We start from the raw sequence: 24,103 nt of genomic DNA on the forward strand, positions 1-24,103 counted from the left end.
TGGGAGGTTCACAGCCTTGCCCTAAGACACTTGGTCAGAGAACACTACTAGAGTACAAATCCAATGCAAACCACACCTCTGCTGCTAGGTATGTTCCTGTGCATTAGAAATATGATACCTTGAGCCATCATGTGTGCTTTACTTCCAAACTTGGCTTTGCTGTCTCATGTTAAACATCAACAGCAATCCATGCACAGGGCAGGGTAAGTTTTCTTTCCCTGACTGGATACTCAGGATACTTGTTATATCAATGAAGGCAACTCCAATCTGCAGGTTTTGTTTGAAACACTGGCTCATTCCAAAAAAAGAAACTTGGTGACATTTGCTGCCCCATTACATATTTGACTCATTGTTTTCTTTCCAGCAGTTCTCAGTTGCTCATTTTTCTCTTGCTGCTCTCAGGAACAAACCAGCTGCTCAGGGAGCTAAGAGATCACTTGCACAGGGAAAAGATCCAGCGCCTCAGAATCCGTCAACTGCACGTGCTAGGGTTTTGACCATGCATCACAAGACATCATTTTGTGTACACACCTATCCTAAATAATTTGGCACAGTTCAGTTTGCAGACTCTCTTTTCACAAAGCATGTGTAAGCTACTCTTCACACAATTCTTCTCCCCAGCCTAAATGAAATCCCGGTAAACTCTCTGTTGTACTCAACATAGTCATTATGAGTTTCATGTATAACTGGCAAAAAAAAATGGACCCTCAAGAAAAAGTTGATTTCCATCAATAGAAATAGTGGAGAAAGTGTACTAATAACAAGTGCCAGGTTTTTACAGCTGTGCTGTCTCCTCCCTCTTCTGAGAGCAATACCTAAGCATCAGCTTGTGCCAGCGGAGAGCTATGTGCTTCGTCTTTTACCACTGCAGATGGGACTTTAAAACAGTATCAGAAAAGAACAAACAGCACTAATTGTCAAATCCTTGCATTCAGCATTCCAGGTTGGGTTGTCTTTTTAAGGGGAAAGTACAAGTTTTGCTTCCTTTAATTCCAAACGATCAGGGCTGAAAGCAAATTAATAACGCAACAGGGAGTGCACAGACTAAGTGACAGAATCTTAGACCCTTACCCAAACACCATGTTGGCTTACCTGGGGATTCTTAAATAAAGCATATTTTTCACTCTTTTCCAAAAACAGAATCTTATTCTCAGTGTCTCGAGTCCAGCTAGACAACACTTCAATAACATTCTCATGGTCTTCAAAAAACCTTTCTGGAGAGACAGAAAAGGTAGTGTAAGGCTCAAACTTCCTCAAAACTGCAACTGACCTCTCCTGAGGCTGCAGAAATTCCTGAGTAAGAATGTAATCATTATCTGACGTTCACTCAGAGCTGGAGAGCGCAGCTCTCTTTTCCACCACACAGAAGGGTGTGAAACCACATGAAAACAGTGTCATGTGGAAGGGCAAATCAGCTACAGAAGATGCGTTATGCAGTTGCAGCATGCTCCTGCATTCCTCCTGCATCTCTGTGCTGCTGCCTGAAGACCATAAAGGACGGATACAGTGACCCACCAAGAGGAGATGGTTACACCCATGTTTGCTTTTGGCTTTTAAGGTTTGCAGTATGACTGGGGGGATTATTCACTTTGGCTACTGAAAAGAAACCCCCACCCCCAAGCCTAGCAAAACCATTCCCTTGTCTTTTTACTTATGGGAACAAATGAAGAATTGCTTTTTGCGTGCAGGAAGAATTCCGTGCACTGGAAATAAAACTATTTGTTTTGAGCAACTGGATTGAAAAACAGAAATAGCAAACCAGAAGAAATAGGAAGACAGGTTGAGAACTGATATGAAGATACACTGTCTCATTCAGCATCTCTGTAGTTAACCTCACCAAAGATGTGGGAGACCTAGTGATAGTCTCTCCCTTCCTGAGCTGATCTGAACACAGACCCTCCACCCAGGAAAGCCACGGTTATGCAACTCTGGTCTCTTCTTCTGTGGTTTCACTTCTGCAGAGCAGCTGAACACAAAACATAAACCCCTTTTGGAAGGAAAAGGAATTGAGGTCATTTTGTAGAGACCCAAAGTGCATCCTTCTGCAAATTCAGTATGGGAGCAAGGCGATCAAATACTGAGTATGATATGGGCAGTTCCAGAGAAACAGCTACACTCCTACTGCAGTGGTCTGTGGTGATTGCATCTTCAATAGCCTAGAGTGGCCTAGTGTAAGAGGACACAACAGAACATACATTTTGGAGGCTTTCCTTAGCACATTTTCTTACTTTAGACAAGGGTTCAGTATGTTCCATCTAAACTAAATGTTGTCAATGAATTACACAAAATGAGATTAGCTTCAGGGCTGCTTTGTATGTACACAGTAACTGTTAACAGCATGTGCAACATAATGCCTTTCCTTTAGCAGCTGATACTTTTGCAAAGCACTAGAAATATAAAGCACTAAATGTAAAAAACAAGTGATGGTCTGAAGGGTAAACACCATCTTATAGTCCAGGACAGCCACAAAATAATTCTGAGGTCATATTACCAGTTATTTAAGGCTAGTCAGTCTCTGCCACACATCCTTTTGGGCTTTCATTTCCATTTCCAGGCTTTTTTTTGTATAAAAGGTGTGACCTTGTCATCCTCAGGAGGGATTTTTATAATTATTGTTGTTACAAAATAATGCCAAATCTGGATGCCTATCATAAGGCAATGCTCTTAATAAAGCAAAATACGTGCTGGTATTGACAGCCCAGTGTTATATCACCATCTCACTCTCTAAATCATAAGGCACTATCAGCGGAGCTGTGGCCCTCTTAGAGAGTAATATCCTGTTCACAACTACACATAAGAAAAGTATCACGAGAGAAAAGGATTAGGAATGACTGAAAAGCTTCTCAGACAGCCTTGTTTAGGCTCAAGGTGAGGAGAAAGTTCTTCACAGGGAGAGCTGTTAGCTATTGGAATGGGCTGGCCAGGGAGGTGATGGAGTCACTGTCCCTGGAGGTGTTCAAGAGGGATTGGATGTGGCACTTGGTGCCATGGTTTAGTAGTCATAAGGTCTTGGGTGACAGGTTGGACTTGTTGATCTTTGAGGTCTTTTCCAACCTCATTGATTCTATGATTCTATGCATGATTACAGTTGTTTGTCCAGCACCTCAGCACTGCATCCTCTCTTCAAAATCAGAGTTGAGTACTGCTGCATTTGGGTCTGTCACCACCTTGACAAATGGTGCTTTTCATATGGCCCCTTCATTTTGTGTAAAACAGAATAATGGAAATGGTAGTGGGCAAGAAACCTTCAGCAGCTCACAGAGCAGAGAAGCAGAAGACTCACTTCTATAGCAAGAACAACCCAAGTACATTCCTGCAGCATCCCTCAGCTTAGAGACTGTGATGTTCCAACAGCAGAGGACACAAGGACAGGAGATGCTTTCAAGATTACCTAGAGCACAGAATGCACTACATCTCTTTGCTGTGTGCTCTGTCACTCCACCACTTACCAATTTGCAGCTCTGGGTACATTTCATACAGGCACCAGTCAACGTTGCAGTCACAATGGGTTTTCTCAAAGAGGTTGTCTAAAACATCCCGTGTCACCTGACGCTCGTCCACCATCAGGGACTTTGTGCTGTTATCATTCATGTGCACCTTGACAACAAGCTGAGAACAGAGGCACAGGAGACTCAGTTAATTTCAGAGGCAAAGCAAAAGGCTAGGCTAAATCTGCTAACACAGATAAGCAAGATTAAGGCTGAAGGTTATTAATGATTCAAAGGCACCACGTCCCACAGTGAACTGAGGGAATGAAACAGCTTGAAAAAAAGAAAAAGAAAGAAGAGAACCTTGTCCTGTGCATGGCTCTTCAGGAAAGGTGAAATTGCTAAGGAGAAATTAATCTCTTCTCTAAATCTACTAGATGTGCAATTAAGGAAAATGCTTGATAGGGAAACCAAGCAGAAAAGGACAGAGTGCCCTTAATGCAAGCTGGAAATGCAGAAAGTTTAGTTTTAAATAAGAAAAAGAACAGAAGAATCTTGCCATGCCAACAGACCTACCTGAAACCAGAGTGCATTAAGATGGGCAGTAGTCCAATGCCCATCAATAAGCAAGCAGATGATTTGCTTACATTGACCAAATTAACCTAAGTATTTGTTAAATGACAGTGTCTGCCTCTTTTCAGAGAGGAACAATGCAAGAAAATGCTGAAGTAGAGAAAATATGATACAGCACTGCAAGTACAATGTAAGTGAAATATTTTATATCCTACATTAGCTCTGAAAGCAGAAGAAAAAAAGTGTCTGCAGGATCTGTACATGCAAAATGGAACTAAACTGGTGAGCTGGGAGGACTTCTACATATAGTCTCCAAATAGCCTCCAAGTAGCTCCTGATTTTAAAGTATGTGCATAGTAAGCTTTGGTACTATGGAGACAAGCTGTGTTAACAGCCAGGTAGAAACAGAGAACAATGATCCCAAAGAGATTCCCCCTTCCATGCGGATCTCTGGGGAAGCCAGAGGCTGCTTTCCTGAAATCCAGGGCTGTGAGCTTGCTTTTCACCATCCTCCCTGGCTTCTGCCCTTCACTTTCAGTAAAAGAGAGAACCATGTTTCTGGACAATTCATTAGTCAATGCAGAATTCAAGAGTGACATGGTTATTTCATTACAGTGACATGGACACAGGAAGGTTAAACCTCACTTCTACCCCAGGGTTCCAAATATTCATGGTGGGGAAAAACAAGGGGCGGGGGGAGGAAAGAGAAAATTCTTCAAAATGAAGGTTTCCTCCCAAAGGAGAATCGCTCACATTGGGAGAATTTCTCACATTGCAAGGAAAAGGAGAGAATTGAGCAGTCATATGTTTAGCTATAGAACCTTCTAACACAACATTGGTGAAATCCTCCCAATGCATTCTCTCAGAATTTGTATTTTCACATGAACATAAAGGTTGTGTGGGAACCATCTCTAGCCTGGACACCCCCAAATTTATCAGGAACTTCAATTCTTCTTGGAGGCTTTGCAGGACCTGACCACAAGCAACTCAATCTCCTAACTGAGCAAGACTGTAAGGTCAACTGATTTCTCTTCACAGCCATTTTTCAGACTTACTGAACATAGAATCACAGAATTGTTTTGGTTGGAAAAGGGCTCTAAAATCATTGAGTCCAAATATCAACCTAACACCACCATGCCCCTTAAGTCACATCCCAACGTGCATTGTCCACATTTCTCTGCAGATTCTGTGGAGCTCAGCTGGAACTCTAGCTTGGGATGAGTGGGTGTAATTACAGACTGCTGCACTGTGCAGGTACTGGCTAGAAGCTTACTAAATTGTTGTTCTAAAATAATTTCTATTATCCTTGTACATTGCTACACTGCTGTGAAAAGATTTGGTAAGAAGCTCCTCATTAACTTAACTGGCATTAGCTAAATCCACATCCACTGTAGAAGAAAATTTGAACACTTCTGGAATCGGCACTGCATAAGCACACAACATTTTTATGCCTCTTCTGTTTTCTCTAAAGCACCCTCTCAGAACAGTGGGCTTTACCCCAACACTGGGGCATAAAAAGGCAGAGCCTTCCAAGCCCTCTTATATTTAAGTCCCTCAGAGGTAGCATCCTCCCAAAGCCAATCAGATCTTGGGCTGCATCAGGAGAAGTGTGGCTAGCAGGTCGAGGGAGGTGATCCTCCCCCTCTACTCAGCCCTGGTGAGACCCCACCTGGAGTACTGTGTCCAGTTCTGGAGCCCCTATTACAAGAGGGATGTGGAGGTGCTGGAACGTGTCCAGAGAAGGGCCACAAGGATGATCAGAGGGCTGGAGCACCTCTCCTATGAGGACAGACTGAAGGGGTTGGGGCTGTTCAGTCTGCAGAAGAGAAGACTCCGAGGTGACCTAATTGTGGCCTTCCAGTATCTGAAGGGGGCCTACAGGAAGGCTGGGGAAGGACTTCTCGGGATCTCAGGTAGTGATAGGACTAGGGGGAATGGAATGAAGCTGGAGGTGGGGAGATTCAGGCTGGATGTGAGGAGGAGGTTCTTCACCATGAGAGTGGTGAGACCCTGGAATGGGTTGTCCAGGGAGGTGGTCGAGGCCCCGTCCCTGGGGGTGTTTAAGAGCAGGCTGGATGAGGCTCTGTCCAGCCTGATCTAGTGTGGGGTGTCCCTGCCCATGGCAGGGGGCTTGGAACTGGATGATCCTTGTGGTCCCTTCCAACCCTGAATGAAACTATGAAACTATGAAGCTTCTCTTCAGGCAGATGACAAGTCACAGACAAAATATTCAAAAGCCAGCAATTTTAGTAAGAAATTCACTATGGAGAAGAATGATAATAGCTACTTAGTTGGTGACTCTCATGGTAGCATTTCAGTATTTTAAGGCTCACCTTTCTAACTTTGGCTTCTTTCAGTTTCTCCAATGCAAGTTTAATCTTGTCAGCCTTAGCCTGTGCCTCTTGTTCTTCCTGAAAAGACACAAGATAGTTGGTATACTTCCTGTTAAGTAAGGCTAGCAGTTTGTTTACTTGAAAAGAGTTGTTTCGTATTGCTTGTATCCATAACACAAGGCTTGTCATGGGAAACTTCACAGTTACATGCAATCCCCAGCTTTCCTTGAGCTAATATCCTCGAGCCAAAGCTTTGGTTTACAGGTCCAGCTCTTTTGTTGCCCAGTCATACAGCTCTTACAAGATCTGTTCATCAAATGCTACAATGATGGCTAAAAACGGGACTCTTCTTTTTCCGTATGAGTTACAGCTGATGCCAAAGACAAGATGAAGGAAGATCTAGCCTGAATGGAATGGGACTGTAGGTGTTAAAGAGCAGGCTGGATGAGGCTCTGGCCAGCCTGATCTAGTGTGGGGTGTCCCTGCCCATGGCAGGGGGGTTGGAACTAGATGATCCTTGTGGTCCCTTCCAACCCTGACTGATACTATGATAAATGCCTCTATCTCCTGTTCCCCTCCTTCTCTGCTCTCTCCCTGTGTCTGGAAAGAGACCAGAAAGCACAGCCAGAGATTTAAGTCAGCGCACAGTCTCAGAGGGATACTCTGACCGAAGGAGACAGAAATTACTTCCACCTACGTCTTTGCAGCTGGAATTCCAGCTGTGTTTAGCAAGTCTAGCCTCTTCTCTCCCTGAAACCTTGTTTGACTCTCAGGTAACGTAAGATGCCAGCTAACAGAGAATTATCTCAGTACAAGCCTCACAGGAAGGAACTATGCAACACTGTTGATTTCAGTGAGCTTTAGGTCACAGCATCATAAAAGTGCTGGTTAGAAGAGGGGTCTGGAGGTTTGTAGTCTGGTTCCCTGCCCAAAGCAGGACTGCCACCAACACTGATGCCACAGCAGGTTCTGTATGAGAAGGTATTAACTGAACCACACTTACTAAAATACTTCAGTATCAAGCTTTCCATTATAGCAGACAATCTGCAATAATTTATGTCTGTCTTAAGCTATCAAAATGATGATTACAAAGCAAAGGAATGGGCCAGAAATGGTCAAGGAACAGGCAGAAATTACTGAGCTCACAATAACAGAACACTCTCGCTCTACAGTTCACACATGTCTCATCACTGCAGAACTTCACCAAGGTTCCATCCAGACTTACCTGGGTGAGTGGCTCAGGAGGAGGTGGTGGTGGTGGTGGAAGTTCTAAATTAGGGTCTGGAGGTGGAGGGGGCAAATCATCCTCACATTGCCCAGCAACGGTAACACAGACAGCTGGTTTAAAATGAATGTCATTACCCCAGTTTATTGAAGGCTGAGTGACTGTACTTTGCTGGTTGCTAGAAGTTTTCTGGGCTTGCAGAGTTCTCTGTTCAACATCATTTATGTCTGCTACAAGATCTGCCATTAAAGCATCCAGGTCTTTGTCCTCTAGGGCACTTAAGGATTCTGTAAAGAGAACCACAAAGTGTGTCAGAACAAGTGCAAGACAAACCACTGCGTGTGCAGTTCAGTGGAGATGAAATTGCAGGAGGCATGGTTACTGTAACATAGAAGGGTTATGGGAAAGGAAACAACCTTTTAAATGGGTTCAAGTAACAAATGTCTTTTAGGAATAGCCAGGAATCTGGACAGACTGAAGTTCAGAGTACAAGGAACTCTACAAATACAAATTAAACAGGACAGGAAGCTTCATTTATGATACAGTCTCAAGCCTTATGATGTTATGAAACCTGGCCCTGACCCAGCAAGTGAGCATATGATTGGTGATACAGAGCATGAAATTCCATTAGACCCCATTAGGCCATTTACTTATCTTAGTCAAGTAACACACTGTGTAACCTAGGCCTAGATCAAGACTCTGCATATATACTACTGTGCTACAACTCTGGAAAGAAGCACAATCAGAGAGTTCTAATACCCAGGAAGTGGTATGGTAGCATTTGTGGCACATCAGTGTGATCAATACCTGTGACACACTTCATGTGATATACCTTTGTAATATGTAGGGGTTTGAGGATCCTTTAATAAAACAACCTAAACCAAACCAAACACACACCAACAACAAAAGCCACAAAATAAACCCAAACCAAACAAAAACCACAAAACCCCCAAACAAGAAAGTCTCTTTTGAAAAGTATCTTATCATCCAGATAGAAATATTAGAACTTTTGCTTCCTGTCCTCTAGTCTGTCAGGCTGTAAGATAACATCCTATGCTAGAAATTCACCAGCAATTTCTTCTTTGGTTCTTTGAATAACCCTGGTACAAGAGAACCTGTGAAATAGTATCCTGAAGGATGATTTACCTCCCTAGAAGAGAAGGGTTCTTTGAGAACCAACAGATTCAGTAGTTTAAATCTCTGTCAAGAGTCTAGTTTAAAAGAAACTGAATTGGGAAAGCTTTAAGTGGGATTCTGGAAAGGGATGGAGAGCCCTGACTAGATGCTGGTAAATGCTAATATAGTCCAACAAAGAACAGATCGTTCAGCAGACTAAGTCTGAACTTGGCACTAGGCCATCTCAGTTTACTCTGCTTTGCCTGCTATGTTAACAGCATTTTCCCAAGCCTTTCTTTCCAGTGGGAAAGTTGGCTTATGATCCTCTCTTGTTACATACTATTACCCACCTTGCTGGGGGAGGCATTAGGTAGTTTAACAGTGAACTGATTCTGGACAAGAAGGTTAGAACAGGTTTAACACGGGTCAAAATCAATTCAGGCAAACAGAACCAACTAGCACTCAGAGAACACAAAAACAAAACAACAAAACAACCCCAAACAAACCACAAAACATGACAAAAACCAAACCACCAAGCCAAGCAAATCCAAAGGGAGGGATCTTTTTGATAACATTCCCTCATGTAGTTCATCACACAGCCTCAACAAGCAGCTGTATGTGCAAAAGGGACAGTGCAAACCAGAATAAGAATAAGCAATGCAGAGCAGAAGTAGACAAAGCTGATCCTTCCACTGGATGAAAATGTTTTTGCAGCTCTGAACTCACACTGAGGAACTTCCTCTTCTATTCAGTTCAATCTTTGCTTAAATAAGGTTGCATTTTAGAAAGTTATTTGGCGGACTTCTCATTTTGGCTTTCCTCTGCCTTCAGACATACTAAGAAGTCTGATTCATTTATGAGGCCAAGCATGTCTCAATGTGTCTTAAAAAAAAAATCCCCAACAAAGCTTACTATATATACTTCCCCCTCCAATAAAAGAGAGTTGTTGCTTTTTTGGGGGATTGCCTTTTTTTGTGTGTGTATACAAAGGTGTTCAAAGCTTTTCTTCTCATCTGTTGCTGTGAGGGATTTTACATAAGCATAAAAAGTATGAAAGAGTCCATTCAGCTACTTACCATTTAAATCTTTAAAGCCAACTGTAAAGCTGAATTCATCGTTGGACACTTTGGGGGATGGAGGTTGGACGGTGTCCACTCCTAAACTCTGTTAAGATTAAGATAGGAGGGGGAAAAAAAACAAACAAACAAGTGTCTGATGACATAATTATTATTACAGACATTAACATCTGCAAATCAATTACCTGTATTTTCCTAATGACATTGATTCTGCCTCAAAGACCAGAATGCCACAGTAGTTTCTGGGATTATGCCTAGACTGGTAAACTAAAACAGACCAGGACAAGGGTTCAAGCACTGTCTCACAATCGTGCCCTGGAACAGGCTGTCCAGAAAGGTAGTGAAGTTTCCATCTCTGGAGACATTCAAAACCTACCTGGACGTGCTCCTGTGTGACATTCTCTAGGTGAACCTGTCTTCGCAGGGGGATTTGAACTTGATGATCTCCAAAGGTTCTTTCCCACCCCTACCAGGCTGGGATTCTGGGGTGTCAAGTGTTTAATGGTGTGAGTGCTTCTCAATCCAACACTGCCCCAAGGCAACTGCAATTCCTGCCAGGCAACACCCAGGTTTCATGTGGGGAGCAGCAGAGGCTAGGGCTGTTTGTAGTAGAGGCTGGATAAAGCCAGAGTGATTTTTAGGGTCTGGTGTTTTTTTTCTGAAGGAAGGTGGAGGGTAGGTGATGGAAGGATTTAGCTCTGTGCACATTTGAGCTACTCAGTATGGTTTGCTCCAGAGTGCTTTAGTTACCCGTGAAAATGTAACCTAGCTGTTGCCTTCTCATTATTCTCATTAACAGCTCTCTCAAGCAACCCCAGCTGCACTGACATTGCCTTACTCCTCAGGCTACCTGTTTTAAATGTCTAGCAGAGAAATTTAGTTGGAGGTTATTCAAAACAATGTATTCCGAGTGGAGATACCTGAACAATGTAGAAAGTCTGCCTCATTTCCCTACCACCTAACAGCTATTTTTCTAATCTTAATGGGAAAAAAAGAATGATTTACCTGGGTCAGCAAGTCCATCTCCCCGAGTAAATTGCTGAACATTTCATCTATATCCTCACATGTTTGCTCCATCTGAAAGAAAAATCATCCCCAGACAAAGAATCAGCACAAGTTCACATCAAAGCAAGCAATGGTCAAACCCAAAGGACACACAACGTTCTTTTATTTTGCTCCAAAGGAACTTTAAACTACTGCTCATGACTTGCAAAAACCTTCATCCATAGCTTAGAACTAACTACTAACAGATCCAAACTCTGTCCTGTAGATGTCTAAACACACACTTAGATTTGGACTATGCACTCACTGGGAGTTCCAACAACCTCCTCGCATTATTTCCATTTCACAGAAGTCATTAGCTAATAAACCATGCTTGGATCTTAAACATCCAAGGAATGTAGATAGCAGGAGGTGAAGAAGGAAACAAAGTTTGAGGGTGAGAAATTCCTGAATGCTTCATCTTGAAAACTTTCTTCAGCTTAGAGTTCTAATGCACCAGGAGTTTATCAGGTGTTACTTAGTGAAGGACATGGTCATGCTTAGGTACATGACCAACCTTTTGTCTCAATACTTCTCCCTGCTTGCATTCAAACACTAGTGCACTGAGAGAACCCCAGTCTTAGCTAACCTGAAGTCATCTGAGGGAGACCACTGAGATAAAGAAAATAGGTACATGATGCAGGACAGTACACGGTGGCTCTTCTTGCAAGGGTGGGGTGTGAGGATACCACTACACAGTGGTGGTGCTGAGATACTGGGGAGATGAAGCTTCTGTAATAATCTTCCTCTTCTTTCACACAAATATATTTGCAGAGAGAGTAGGGTAAAAGGGTGTCTGTTATGGAACACTGCCAGACAAGGACTATAAACAACCCTGCAAGGGCTTGAGAAGTCTGGCACTGAAGGTATAGCAGTAGGATTCAAACTAGGGTCAGACTTTAAACATCTAAGTAGTCCTATTGGTTCACTGGGTTTGTGTGCACCTGTACTGGGTTTACATGGCAAGGTTTTGATGATAGCAGGTGGTTTGTAGGGGTGGCTTCTGTGAGAAGACAACAGTAGCTGCCCCTATGTCAGACAGCAGTTCCAACTGGCTCTAAGATAAACTTGGTGCTGGCCAAAGCTGTGTTCATTAGCAATACTAGGGTAAGTGAGAAAGAGGAGTGAGAAAATAGCCCCTGCAGACACCAAGGTCAGCAAAGAAAGATGAGGGCTTTGAACTTTCAGTTTTCTCAGAACCCAGACTTACAGATTTGGGAACTAGATGCTGTTGAAAATATTTTACTAAGATGTGGTTGGCAAGGCTGAGGGCAACCCTAGTCCAGCAGCGGAGATGGCACAGCTATGCCCATGTGACGGGGGACACACGTCACACGTGGCTGCACAAATGGAGAGCTACAGTCATCTTGTCTGCTTCATTTCCAGCTGACAAACCCACGATGGATGGCTCACTCTCTCTGTATGTATCACACCATCATGCAGAGACCTCTGTATAAAACTCCACTCCGGTAGATTTGGCAGCGTACTGCCTGGGTAAATGATTACTGAATCTGAAGGCATTTATTTGAATCAACAGCTGTGTGGCTTCCTACACACCTGGCACTCAGAGAGTCAGTTGTCACAGCACAGATAAAACAGCACTGATTTGATCAGGCAGAGTGAAGTCAGATTTGTTATGAGACCCAAAAAAAAACCAGATCTGTAGTTCACACTGACAAGTATCTCATCAGTGCTTAGAGAATACTGAATAATTTCATGTTTTCTGATTTAAGAGAAGAAAAGATCTGCTGGGGGAATCTCACCAGCTCTAGCCATTTGAATAGGTTTGTGGGTACTGGCAAGATCTGCTTTCAGGAGAAACTGTTCCTACTGCTTCCTTTGACAAAGTGAACTCCTGCTTTGCTGTATTTTTTTTTTTTCATAATAGTAATATAGACATGGCAAAGAAAAAAATATTACTCTAGGCTTACAAGCAGGGGACCTTATCAAGAAGAGTGAGAACTGCCTAAAAAGGAAAAACTATGATGTTTCAGAAACATGTGATCCATAAAGAAAAGAGTAATGCATGAAAAAAAACCAACCCAACGTGCAAAGAATTCTGTCAGAGTTACCACTGGAAATTGGATGTGGGTTAGTCACTGATGACTTCTCCTCATCGATTCAAATCGATGACATTGAACACTAGGGGTGGCGGTGGGGTTTCAAACCTTAAGCACATAGGGGATGGGAGAAGGCTTGAACACACAGACACACACAGAGAGAAGGGAATACATCAGTGTCTCTTTCAATGATCAGACATCCATCATCATCACCAGATTGATAAAGTCATATTGCCACCTACTCAGGGCTCTTTTTTTCCCCCTCTTTAACTTTTATTGATCCAATTCAGGAAGAAAATATTAGCATCAGAATCACCAAATACCTTAGTCATATGAAAATTCTCCAGATTCATCAGGGATTTTGTCAAGAGCTAGAAACATGCAAAACTGACTCCCCCAAACATGGAACTGCACAAGAGTGTCCATCCCCTCTCCTCCTTTTTTTGACTCCTCTCCACAATCATTCCCATTTCTTTTATTGATTGCCACAATAGGAACAAGCAGACAAACCAATATGCACATTTGGGAGTGATTCCATTCAAGGAAGATGTTGCAGGATTTTGGACCAGCAAACCCTTTTGACTTTCATAAATTGCCTTGAAGCTATTCAAACCAGAAACTCAAGTGAAACCTACAGGTGTATGAGCTATTATTAACTGAAAAGGGGAAAAGATTGACCAAAGTCCCCAGAAAGTTGAGTTTTATACTCAGTCCTCCTCTATATCCACTGCCCAGTAAGTTTTCTGTATAGAGTACTAATGCCAGTGACTCTTAACATCATTATAGTACTAGTAACTCTTAAAGCCACTGTCAACTAGAATAAATTCAAGAGAAAGACAGTACTTTGACAATAACTTTCTCATGCTATGCATACAATTTTAAGCAGAGAAAAAGATACAGAGTTAAAAAGAGGAAACTGTGGTTGTCAAGAATAAATGTGCTAAGAAGGGCCTTGTGGGAAAGCATAGATGTGAAACCTAACCTCTTTTTGAAGTGATTGATTTTCAAAGTCATGTTTTCCAGAACACTTTTTGAACTAACACCAAGCATACAAGTAAATGTATTCCTGATCTTTTATTTCCCTCAAATTTCACAGCCTGCAACCTTCACATCCCTCAGTTCAAGAAGGACCTCAGGGGGCTGCTTGAAAGAGTCCAGCACAGAGCCACAAACATGTTGAAGGAATGGCTGAAGGAGCTGGGGCTCTTAAGCTTGGAGGACACTGAGGGGTGACCTTATTAATGTCTGTAAAGATGTGAAAGGTGAGTGCTGGGAGGATGGAGACAGGCTCTGCTCAGTGAACAACACTGGTCTCTTGTGGGAATAGGGCAGGATTCAAAGGCACCAAAGGAAAGCAGTGAGTGAGTAATTCCTTGCTGAGATGCAAGACTGGAGAAGCAGTCCTTGCACTCAGTCTTACAGAGCAAAACCTTACTTGGGTTAAGTAGAACCTCACTTATGCCATTTAGTGTCATGCCCTGAGAGATGGAGCAGAAACTGCCTTTCCTGGCATATGCTATGAATTCTGTAATTAAAAATCAGGGTATAATTTCTGCATGGCTGCATACATTGTGATTTGTTAAGACAGAGAATAATAAAATTACTTTATTTTGTTAAGGATGAAGAGAGTTTTGTGATTTGCACAAAAGAACAGCACTATGTATGAACACCAAGGAAATGGAACTGTTTGATAGAATTGCTAGCCCATGGCAGGAAGCTGACAGCTCAAGCAGTAAAATTCATACAAAATTCACTCTGATTTAAAAAGAAACTATTAAAAAAGACCACGAAAGCTGACAGAGTGATCATACAATGTAGCTCAAAAACCCCAGGCTTGGTGCTACACCGAGCAGAGCCTGAACTGCTAGTATCTGATAGCTCTGTGAGTTACTGAAGCCAGTCCCCTTCAACAGGAAGAGAGGGCTCAGTCAGACGGCAACGCGGCTCCTGCACTTGCAATCTAAAACCAAGCTGAAAGCCTTGTGCAACAGCGAACAGGAAACACCAACGGTATCACACAGGAGATTACCATCTCTGCAACTCAGCTGCAGTGGAGCTGATGTAGTTTAAATCAATCTAAGGGCTGCAAACAAAAAGGAATGAGGAAAGGCATGGTATCAGCGCAGCAAAGGCAGACAGGAGATTCACACAACAAAGGCAATCAGGAATCAGTCCGCTCCATGACCCGGGGAACAGTTACAGGCACATTAACCAAATGCAAAGCATTGTTGTTATTCTTAAACTGTCACATATGCAAACAGCAAGGTTAAAAATTCATTGACAATAATCTTGTAAGCCACACAGAAAGATGAGGAGCACACCTTCATCTCCTAGCCCCACACTGAAGTGTGTAAGCCGTGGTGTGCCAAGCCCACCACCACAAACACTAATGGTTGGACTCTCCAGGTGACCACTACCAGCACTGCAATTTCCTGCTTATGCTTAATGCTTCAGTGCTTTCTGAATTAAGAAATCTTTAACGTTTTAGAGAGACCCACTGAGCAGCCCAGTGGCTGAATCACTCAAATAAGAGATTCACCCTTACCCGTGGCAGACTGTGCAAAGTACATCATCCCATATCAAAGAGAGAAAAATAGAAGAGAATTAGGGAAAAGAGGTGAAAGTGACAGAAGCCACATCATAGAGGGGAAAGCTAGAAAGAGGGTAACTGTTTGCCACACAAAGCAAATGTGCAAGTAGTGTGATTTTTAAAAAGGCATCAAATCCTAAAAGAAAGTTCCTGAGGCATCAGTCTGTCCCCCCTCAGAACACAAAAATCAATAGGAATGGACGAAACTGAAAGTCTGTACAACCATTCCAGGGAAACATGGGCAGCATCATTGTGAAACTCTTCATCAAAACTACTGAGTTAGCAATCTGGGAAGCTGGTTTTGCTCCAAGCAGTTATAGCTAGAAGTGAGAGTATTCCGGAGAGTTCTGGGCAAGGACCATGAACCTCATGATTCAAGACTTGAAGCGAGGGCTTCACCAATTTGTAACCAGAATCAAACTTGTCTGGCAGATGGGTCACACCACTCCTTCCAGCACAGGATTTCCTTATACCTCCTTCTGCAGCGATGTGGTGTTAGCAGAGACAATTTGGTGGAGACAAATAGCTCAAGAAATTGATTGCAGATTGGAGACAGACCTAACTAGGCCTCTTACAATGATTTTACAGCTAGGTGTCAGGAAAATGATTCAACAATTAGGTGGAAAGAAAAAGTCCAGCAACTCAAATGTGACTCATATACTTAAGTGAGGCAGAATGGAAGTTCCTTAGCCACCTATTGCATCATGTCTAGCAAAAAGTCCCTACCACACATTTAGATCAAGTTTTCAGAAGTAGAAGACGAGGGATCATCTATCTCTGTGGAATTCAGGCTAGTTTGTTACTAACTCCAAGAGACACTAAGAAAGGAAATTAAAGTTTTTCAGTGGTAAAGCAGAAATGGCAGCTGCCCCCAGGCTTTCAAAATTAAGGATTTGGCAATGAGCATGCTGACTTTTCTCTTCCTTACCTACATAACATGGCCCTGTAACTCTCTTTTAACACTAACTCATGTTTTGAGAGGATGGATCAAAAGCAATTAGACTGCTTCCAGCACTGCATTTACTTAACACTGATAAGTGTGGCATTTTCCAAGAAAAAGATTGCACACACAGTTAACTCTGAAAGCAGTTTCTTACCCATCTCATCTGTTCTTCTGGGAAATCTGGTATGCAAGTTTATCTGCAGCTGAAATTGCATTACACATTTATCTCGGGGGTGGGTGTGACGTGTTCTAACTCTGCTCGGGATGGAATGAAAGCGTTACACTAAAACACTAGAAGCTGCAGGAAGGCTGATACAGCTGCAAAGTATCCTTCCTAGTTTAAAAGAAAGTCACATCTGGCTTTAGATTGAAATGAAAATGGCAGATAGATACAATCATGTAAGAGAATTTTCCTCCAATGCCAACCTGGGGCACTAGAGTATCTTCAGGTAACCATGCCACAAAAAACACTGCTAGCATTTGCCATTCATTGCTACAGGCCAATTTCTATGTATGCTGTGGAGCAGACTTTGAGTCCAGTTGTCCTGATATATTGTATGGCATTGCTCAGAGTGAATCTAGCAAGACTAAAGGCACACCTCGCAATTAAGCTTATAACTCATACTCTACCCAGATGTAAGCACAAACATCTTTAGATCAGAGCACCCCAAACTCAGGGATCCTACTTCTGTTTGAGAGAAATTGCAACCAGACCATTTACACAATTAAGCCTCTTAAAAGCTTGATCCCTCTTTTGGTGTTTTGGAAATTGACAGTTAACTCTTGTATTAGAGTAACAAACCTGCAGTTAGGACTGAATTTGGAAGAAGTCATTATTACTGCACTGGGCAGCAGTTGTATTTTACTTTTGTTCAGTTAAGATGGTAACTTCACCACCACAGGAGCTCCTGTGCATGAGTACACCAGCTGAGCACAAGTACACCACCATTCTTTTCAGTGATATATTTCAGTACTTCATTTTTCAGTGGAAAGTGTTTCAGTATGTTTGTAAAGCACCACAGGACACCATGGGAGTCTGAGGCCATCCTTCAGATGCTGCTGCCTCAGCAGCTCCCCCAGGCACTGTCCTAAGCACTCACTCTCTTCTTTACCCTACTTGCTCAGTGCTGTTTGGGAGAAGCAGCTCTGCGTCCTGTTCTTAGCATGAGGTGGGGTGGCAAAATTACTGAATGGTCCTGGAGGCTTGTTTAAGAGAGGCTGAGAGGAACAAGGGAATAAGTAAAAGCTTCTCCACAGTATGTCAGGAGGAAGTTACTCAAGTTCAGAGGAGGAGTTAGCAAAGGGCTCTCATGCTGAGATGTGAGGGCAGGAAGGACAATTAACCAGTGACAGGCAGCATATGTTATTGCTATGGAAAAGAAGTACAGAGGGATATGGAATGCAGGCTTTTAAATACCTCCATGGATGGTAACTTAACCAGCTCCTTCCAATGTCCTTTTGGTAAAGAAATGTTTCCTAATGGCCAAGCTAAACCTCCCCTAATGCAACTTGAGACTCTCATTCAAGTAATGAGTGATAGATTGGAATAGATGATCTCTAAGGTCCCTTCCAGCCTAAGCCATTCTATGATTCTGTGACTCTCTCTTACAATCACATGTTCTCAGCACACATGGTATGGAAAAGGATGACTGAAAGAGGAAGAGACACTGGCATAAAATGCTCTAACAAATGAGAGAAGCAAAAAGGTGAGACTAAATCTGTAACTGAATCCATCTGTTTGCATATTAAGCTCAAACAAAGTAAGTAATGCTTTAATATGAGCTTATAAGTATTTCACCAAACTACAGTGCTCAGCACCAAAATGAAATGAAGATTTTTCAAATTCTCTCAGCTTCAGCACTGCCTGAAGACTCAGGTAGAACTTCAAGGCCCATTATTAATACTCCACCTAGAAGAGCTGTTTATTTCAGTCTATATAACACACAGTGATCACAAACTGCTATAAGCAGTGAGCTTCAGTCGAATATCGCAGAACCACATCCATAAGGAAAGTGGAAGCCTGGAGTCACCACAGATGGCACATCACTTTGGTGTGGATGTGGTTGCTTTGCCACAGCCCAGCAAGGCCTGAACCACACAAAGGAAACAGTTATGGGAAGAAAATGGTGCAAGAGAGGAACCTTGTGACCTTTCCGGTGTAATTCTTCCATTTCTGTAAGGTTTTCCATGAGAAGGAAATGCCACTGCCTCCCTCTCTTTTTAGCTTACCAAGTGGAAGAGGGATGGAATGACTGATCAGAGGGAACAACAGATCAGAGCTAGTTGTCAGAGTCAGTTGTCGACTGGTCAGAGACAGCAACTCCACCATGACACAGCGGAAGCAAAGGAGGCCAATTTAGCAACAGATATGAAAGGCTTTGCTGAATTTCAGGGAATAACATGGCCTTCATGGGAGAGAGCTGCACTTCGGTTTATGCTGAATCCCTTCCTATGACTGGCACCCAAAATCACTGGTTGATTTCATAGTATCAGTCAGGGTTGGAAGGGACCACAAGGATCATCCAGTTCCAACCCCCCTGCCATGGGCAGGGACACCCCACACTAGATCAGCCTGGCCAGAGCCTCATCCAGCCTGGGCTTAAACACCTCCAGGGATGGGGCCTCAACCACCTCCCTGGACAACCCACTCCAGGGCTTCACCACTCTCATGGTGAAGAACCTCCTCCTCACATCCAGCCTGAATCTCCCCACCTCCAGCTTCATTCCATTCCCCCTAGTCCTATCACTACCTGAGATCCTGTATTTGCTCTCTCAAATGCTTGGGTCTGCCAGCTTCTCCTCAGTCATGAAGATATGGTCACCAAAGTACAAAACTATGCTGTAATCACAAGCATTTGGGAATGTTACCTGTGCTCAGCTTTGTAGCATGTTTGCTCAGGGTTATCTCAGCAACGTAAGCCCTTCAAGCTACACATACAGCAACTTTCTAAATACAATATTTCATCAACAAGCAGAGAGAAAGTAATGTAGATCTGACTGTTATTTAAATGATTATTAAAAAATAAATAAATACAGAGACAAAACCCACATCAACTTCCCAAAACACTCTAGGGGCTGTTGCATCCTTCTTCTGTGCTTCAGTGAAATTCCCATAGGAAGTAAGAGACTGATGGCCTTGAGTACCACTAGAAAGGGCTGGGAAATCTTCAGAAGTGCACCAAAATCTTGCTCTGAAGCAGAAGTAGCCATGGGCCTGCAGTCTGGGCTACCTGAAGATGCAGTGAGAGTACCAAAACAGATCAGACGAGGCCACTGAGAAGCACATTTTCGTTTGCTTGCCTGTATGGACTTGGTGGCAGGGGTCTGACAACTCTGTAGAACTTGCCCAGTCTTTTGGTGAGCATTCATCCAGGCAGACACATTATACAGCAAGTTATTTTGTCTAAAACTGGGGAATCAGAAGATAACTTACAATTTTTAATCAGCAAAAGCATCCTGTGAGTGTCTCTATGATTTTGGCTGGTAGCTGTTGTCTCTGTCCTTGATGGACCAGCAAAGCTGCTAGAAGCAGATTTGCTCCCATACATCCACACTCTCCCTGACAGCTGTAGGTAAAATGACAAGATTCTCACCTGAAAAGTTATTATATCAGTTGGATTGGCTGAGGACAACTAAGAACTTTCCTTTGTTACTGATAATTTGCCTTGTAGGGTCAGGAATCAATAGTCTGGATGATAAGGAAAGCTGACTAAAAAGTCTGCTTTTCCAAGAGCAATTTTACTGGATCATGCATTACTCCTAATCATGAAAAAACATATGGTGGAGTTTCTATGACAACTGCATCTGACCTAATGATCCTAGGCCCTTTTTAGTCAATGAAGGGAAAGAAAGGCAATTTTATGGAGCATGATTCATGACAGCTGTCTAAAACTGGGCAGCTGACCCAGGCTTTAGCATTAGCCATCTCTCTCTGCTGACTGTAAAGGTGACTCAGAACCTCAGGTGACTAACTAAAGTGCTGATGGCTAAAGCTGGGTGAGAAGGATCCTGCCTATAAAGTCTAGGGAGTGCTTTGAAACATCTGCACGGATGCAAGTTACCACTGTCGCTAGGATCCTCCCAAAAGAAACAAGCTCATGCTTTTGTGTCACTGCAGGCAGACAAGAGGTCTTATTTTCACTTTCACCCAAATCAGATCAGCACCTGGCCATGTGAAGGTCAGGTGGGTCTGCAATGAAACAAGTCAAGCCATAATGAAATGAAAGGCTAAAAAATTGCCCAGGGCAGGGGGGGGAGGAGCAGAACCAGGTGTGGTTTGCAGAGAGAGCAGGAAAGGACAGAGGCTTTGAGATTTGAGTGATACACAGGAAAACCAAATTCAGCTACATTCCTGTAAAGCCACCTCTGAAACATAACCACCCCAGTAAATCCACAGTCCCAGGTTTTTACTACCTAGCTCTTTACTACCAAAGAAATCTCAGGCCTTAGCACTGGGTTAAGCTGTCATGCAGCAGGTTCCCCCATTCATATTGCTGCTGTCTTTGTGCACGTTGTTACCCTGCTTGTGCACATTGTTAACCTCTCAAACCTATTAGTCCCTAAAGATTCATAAAACCAAACCAGATCAAGTCTGCAGCCTGATTCACAGGTGCATGAGTTACAGTGTGTGATTTAGTAGACACTGCTCAAGTATAGTAAGAACCAGAGTTTTGGTCCATGAAAAACCACACTTAGCTGGAATAAATACATTTAGTAACAAAATAAACCAGCACTTCAAAGGCACTGTACCCTGCCTGACAATACTGAACATCAAATAGTCACAAATTCCAGTACAAACAATTAAAACACAATTCACTCAATAATTACTTTAAGCCCTCAGTCATATTTGCCTCCAACCACCACAAGAGTCTGCAGGGCCCACAGGAGTTATTTAAAGAAGAAATAAAAGACACAGGGAATGACTAAAAGTAGCCTTTCAGGGACAGTACAATTTTCCAGTTATGTGTGCTCCCAGATAGATCAGAACTCTCTGAGAATATAAAACATGGATCACTCAGCTATCTGCAATGCTCCATTGCTTAAACCTCCCAAAGACATTTGTAATCTGCATTTTAAACCAAATTACCTCCATTTTCAAGTTATGCTTGCACAAAGCATGAAATACAATTAAAGGTAATGGTCTTCTTCAAAAGCCCACAGGAGAAAATGGAACTGAACAGGTTCTGCAAAAAGTTAAACATTCTGTTTTACACATAAAGCTTTAACCTAAATTCTTACTCTTTACACAATTGCTAGAAAAACAGCTTTGTGAAGTTAGTGAAGACAAATGAGTAGAAGCCTGCACAGGTGGAGCAGGTCATCTAGTAAAAGGCCTCCAAAGCACTGGGTTTTATCTATCTGTCTCCAACGAAGCAGATCACAGTACCACAGAAAGTTAGGGGTTGGAAGGGACCTCAAGGGATCATTGGGTCCAACCCCCCTGCCACAGCAGGATCACCTAGAGTAGGTCACACAGGAATGCATCCAGGTGGATTTTGAATGTCTCCAGAGAAGGAGACTCCACAACCTCTCTGAGCAGCCTGTTCCAGTGCTCCAGCACCCTCACAGTGAGGAAGTTTCTTCTCATGTTGAGGTGGAACCTCCTGTGTTCCAGCTTGTACCTGTACTAAGCGTACTAAATCAAGATGTACTAAATGAAGTCCTGGAAACACTGTATTTACACCACTATTGTGCAGCACAGTAAATAATGGACAGTGATGTCAATAGAGTCATATGTGAAATGAGTACTTTTCTAGAAGCAAGTGAGGAATGGATGACAAAACATGCATGTCTTGCAATTCACTAAGAGGAACTAGAACCAAAGAGGAGAAACGACTGCCAAAGTCCTGCAAGCAGAAGTCTTGAGGGGTACAGACAAGCTGGAGCCAAGCGAATCACAGAGTAATCTGGGGCAGGAAGGCACTTCAAAAAGCTAGGCTGTCCCAGTTTGGTGGCAGGCTGCATGATATGCTGCACAGAAGACTCTATGGGATACATCCTCCCAGTGTGCCAACAAATGGATTTAGTAACTTCTCTTTTAGTTAACAAGGGACTGAAAAACTAACCCAAGCTTCTGGAGGCTGTGTAAGTTACTTCTCAGTGATATTCAGATGAGGGTATTGTGCAGGATGGGCCTTCTCGAAGTCAAGAGGCACATCTGTTCCTTTCCTAAACCATGTGGCCAAAGGCCCTGCCAGCAGAGAAATGGGAATTGTGTTCCTTCTAAGTCTGTGCTGGCTGTTCTGCCATAACCACACCACCTTCTTACATGCTTAGGTTAAGAACGGTAGATTAGTGCAGTCACATGGTGTATTTTTGGGACATTGGTGCCAGGCTGCTTGGACAGCAGCCTCCTTGCCTGCCTTTCACTTTGCCAACACAGCCACCTAAAGCAGGGCACTGCATCCCCCGGCTGGGATCCCACCTGCCTCAGGAGGCTGCTGGGAAGCTTCTGCAAACCTCCTACTCGACCTTCAGGCTGAAGGTGTGATTCAGTTCAACCAACACCCACGGAATCCCACTACCCCGTTTCGACTCACCGAGGCCACCTTTGCCCCGCAAGGTTCCGTGTCCCGAGCAGGGAGCCCCGCGTGTGAGCGGCTCCCCGGGAGGCGAGGTGGAGTCTGCCGGGCTTCCCTCTGCGGGCACTCCCGGTGCCCACCCGGGGCTGCTGCCCTCCAAACGCCGTGCCCAGAGCAGGGTTTGCTGCAGCTCCTCACCTCGAACACCGCTACTCGCCATCATTCCCCACCGCAGCATGCGGGACTCCCCACGTCCCCACCACGCCTGCCTCACGCTTCCCGCGACGGCCGCGCCTCCTCCCTCCCACCCCGCCAGGGGTCTCAGGCTGGCACTGGGAGCCCTCGGAGCTCCGACAGTCCTTCCCCGCCCTGCTTACCTTGGCAGGCAGAAGCGGGGACCGCCGGCTCCTGGATGCACGGGGCGACGGGGCTGCTCTCTGCACCCCTTCTCTGCAGGAGCTCGCCCGCCCTCCGCCGCTGGGGAACTGGGGCCGCCCCGTGGGCTGCCGAGCGCCCTGGGGCGGCTACCTCTGCGGGAGCCGCCCCGATGCAGGCAGCACCGCCCTCGGGCCAGGAAGTGGGTTGCTGTCCAGGCTCCTCGGGGCTGCTGTCCGCCAACTGTGTGGCCAGCAGGGTTAATACTGTCAAGTAAAAAAGTCCTGAGTGCTGCAGGCAGCATGCAAATAAACCCTTCTCTTGATTTAAAATCTTCTTTTCCTTGACCATAACTTTGCCAAACCAATGCTTTTTGCCTGATTTTTTTTTTTAATTCCATATCTAAGGCACTGACAGACTGTGAAGTGTATTGAACAAAGGTGAAGATTGTCACTGTCATATTTTAGTTCAGTTTAGAAAAGTAATCAGGTAGTTTAGCTTAGCCTTGTGTTTATAGGCAATTTCTATTAAAACTCCAGGTTTTCCTCCAAAGCAGGCAAGAAATCTCTTGTTCCCTTCCTCCAACACTGCTGGAGAGAAAATAATTATAGCAGAAGGATGGTAGCATTTAAAATTGCCATTGTGTTTTGCACAACAAATATGTTTCAGTGCTTTAAGGGGTAATTGCTTTGAAAAATTCCAGCTGAGACAGCTCAGCCACATTTAAGAATGAATTTAGGGAACAAAACAACAAAAAACACCCAAATTATTTCACTAAGAAGCTGGCTAAAAAGTCCCAGAGACTTTGCTGAGGTCTGGCAC

General features: G+C 43.7%; 1 protein-coding gene across 3 annotated transcripts in view; it reads right to left on the bottom strand.

The window, feature by feature from the left end:
• APBB1IP (amyloid beta precursor protein binding family B member 1 interacting protein) overlaps nucleotides 1–23,372 on the bottom strand; it is a 59,135-nt gene extending 35,763 nt beyond the window's left edge. For 2 of the 3 annotated variants that reach the window (XM_068146096.1, XM_068146094.1), the window contains exons 1-7: nucleotides 23,284–23,372; nucleotides 10,757–10,828; nucleotides 9,752–9,839; nucleotides 7,560–7,846; nucleotides 6,335–6,412; nucleotides 3,450–3,609; nucleotides 1,093–1,214 (exon numbers count right to left, since the gene is read on the bottom strand). In XM_068146096.1, the coding sequence (XP_068002197.1) occupies nucleotides 1,093–1,214; nucleotides 3,450–3,609; nucleotides 6,335–6,412; nucleotides 7,560–7,846; nucleotides 9,752–9,839; nucleotides 10,757–10,828 (807 nt within the window). In that variant the 5' untranslated portion in view covers nucleotides 23,284–23,372. Of the gene's footprint in view, nucleotides 1–1,092; nucleotides 1,215–3,449; nucleotides 3,610–6,334; nucleotides 6,413–7,559; nucleotides 7,847–9,751; nucleotides 9,840–10,756; nucleotides 10,829–22,924; nucleotides 23,250–23,283 lie in introns of those variants that run through there. The other variant, XM_068146095.1, reaches the window with a different exon arrangement.
• Nucleotides 23,373–24,103: the final 731 nt, after the last annotated feature.

The sequence above is a fragment of the Melanerpes formicivorus genome, unplaced genomic scaffold (assembly GCF_026170545.1).
Source record: "Melanerpes formicivorus ecotype bairdi unplaced genomic scaffold, bMelFor1.0.p_v2 SCAF_13, whole genome shotgun sequence".
Classification (NCBI taxonomy): domain Eukaryota; kingdom Metazoa; phylum Chordata; class Aves; order Piciformes; family Picidae; genus Melanerpes; species Melanerpes formicivorus.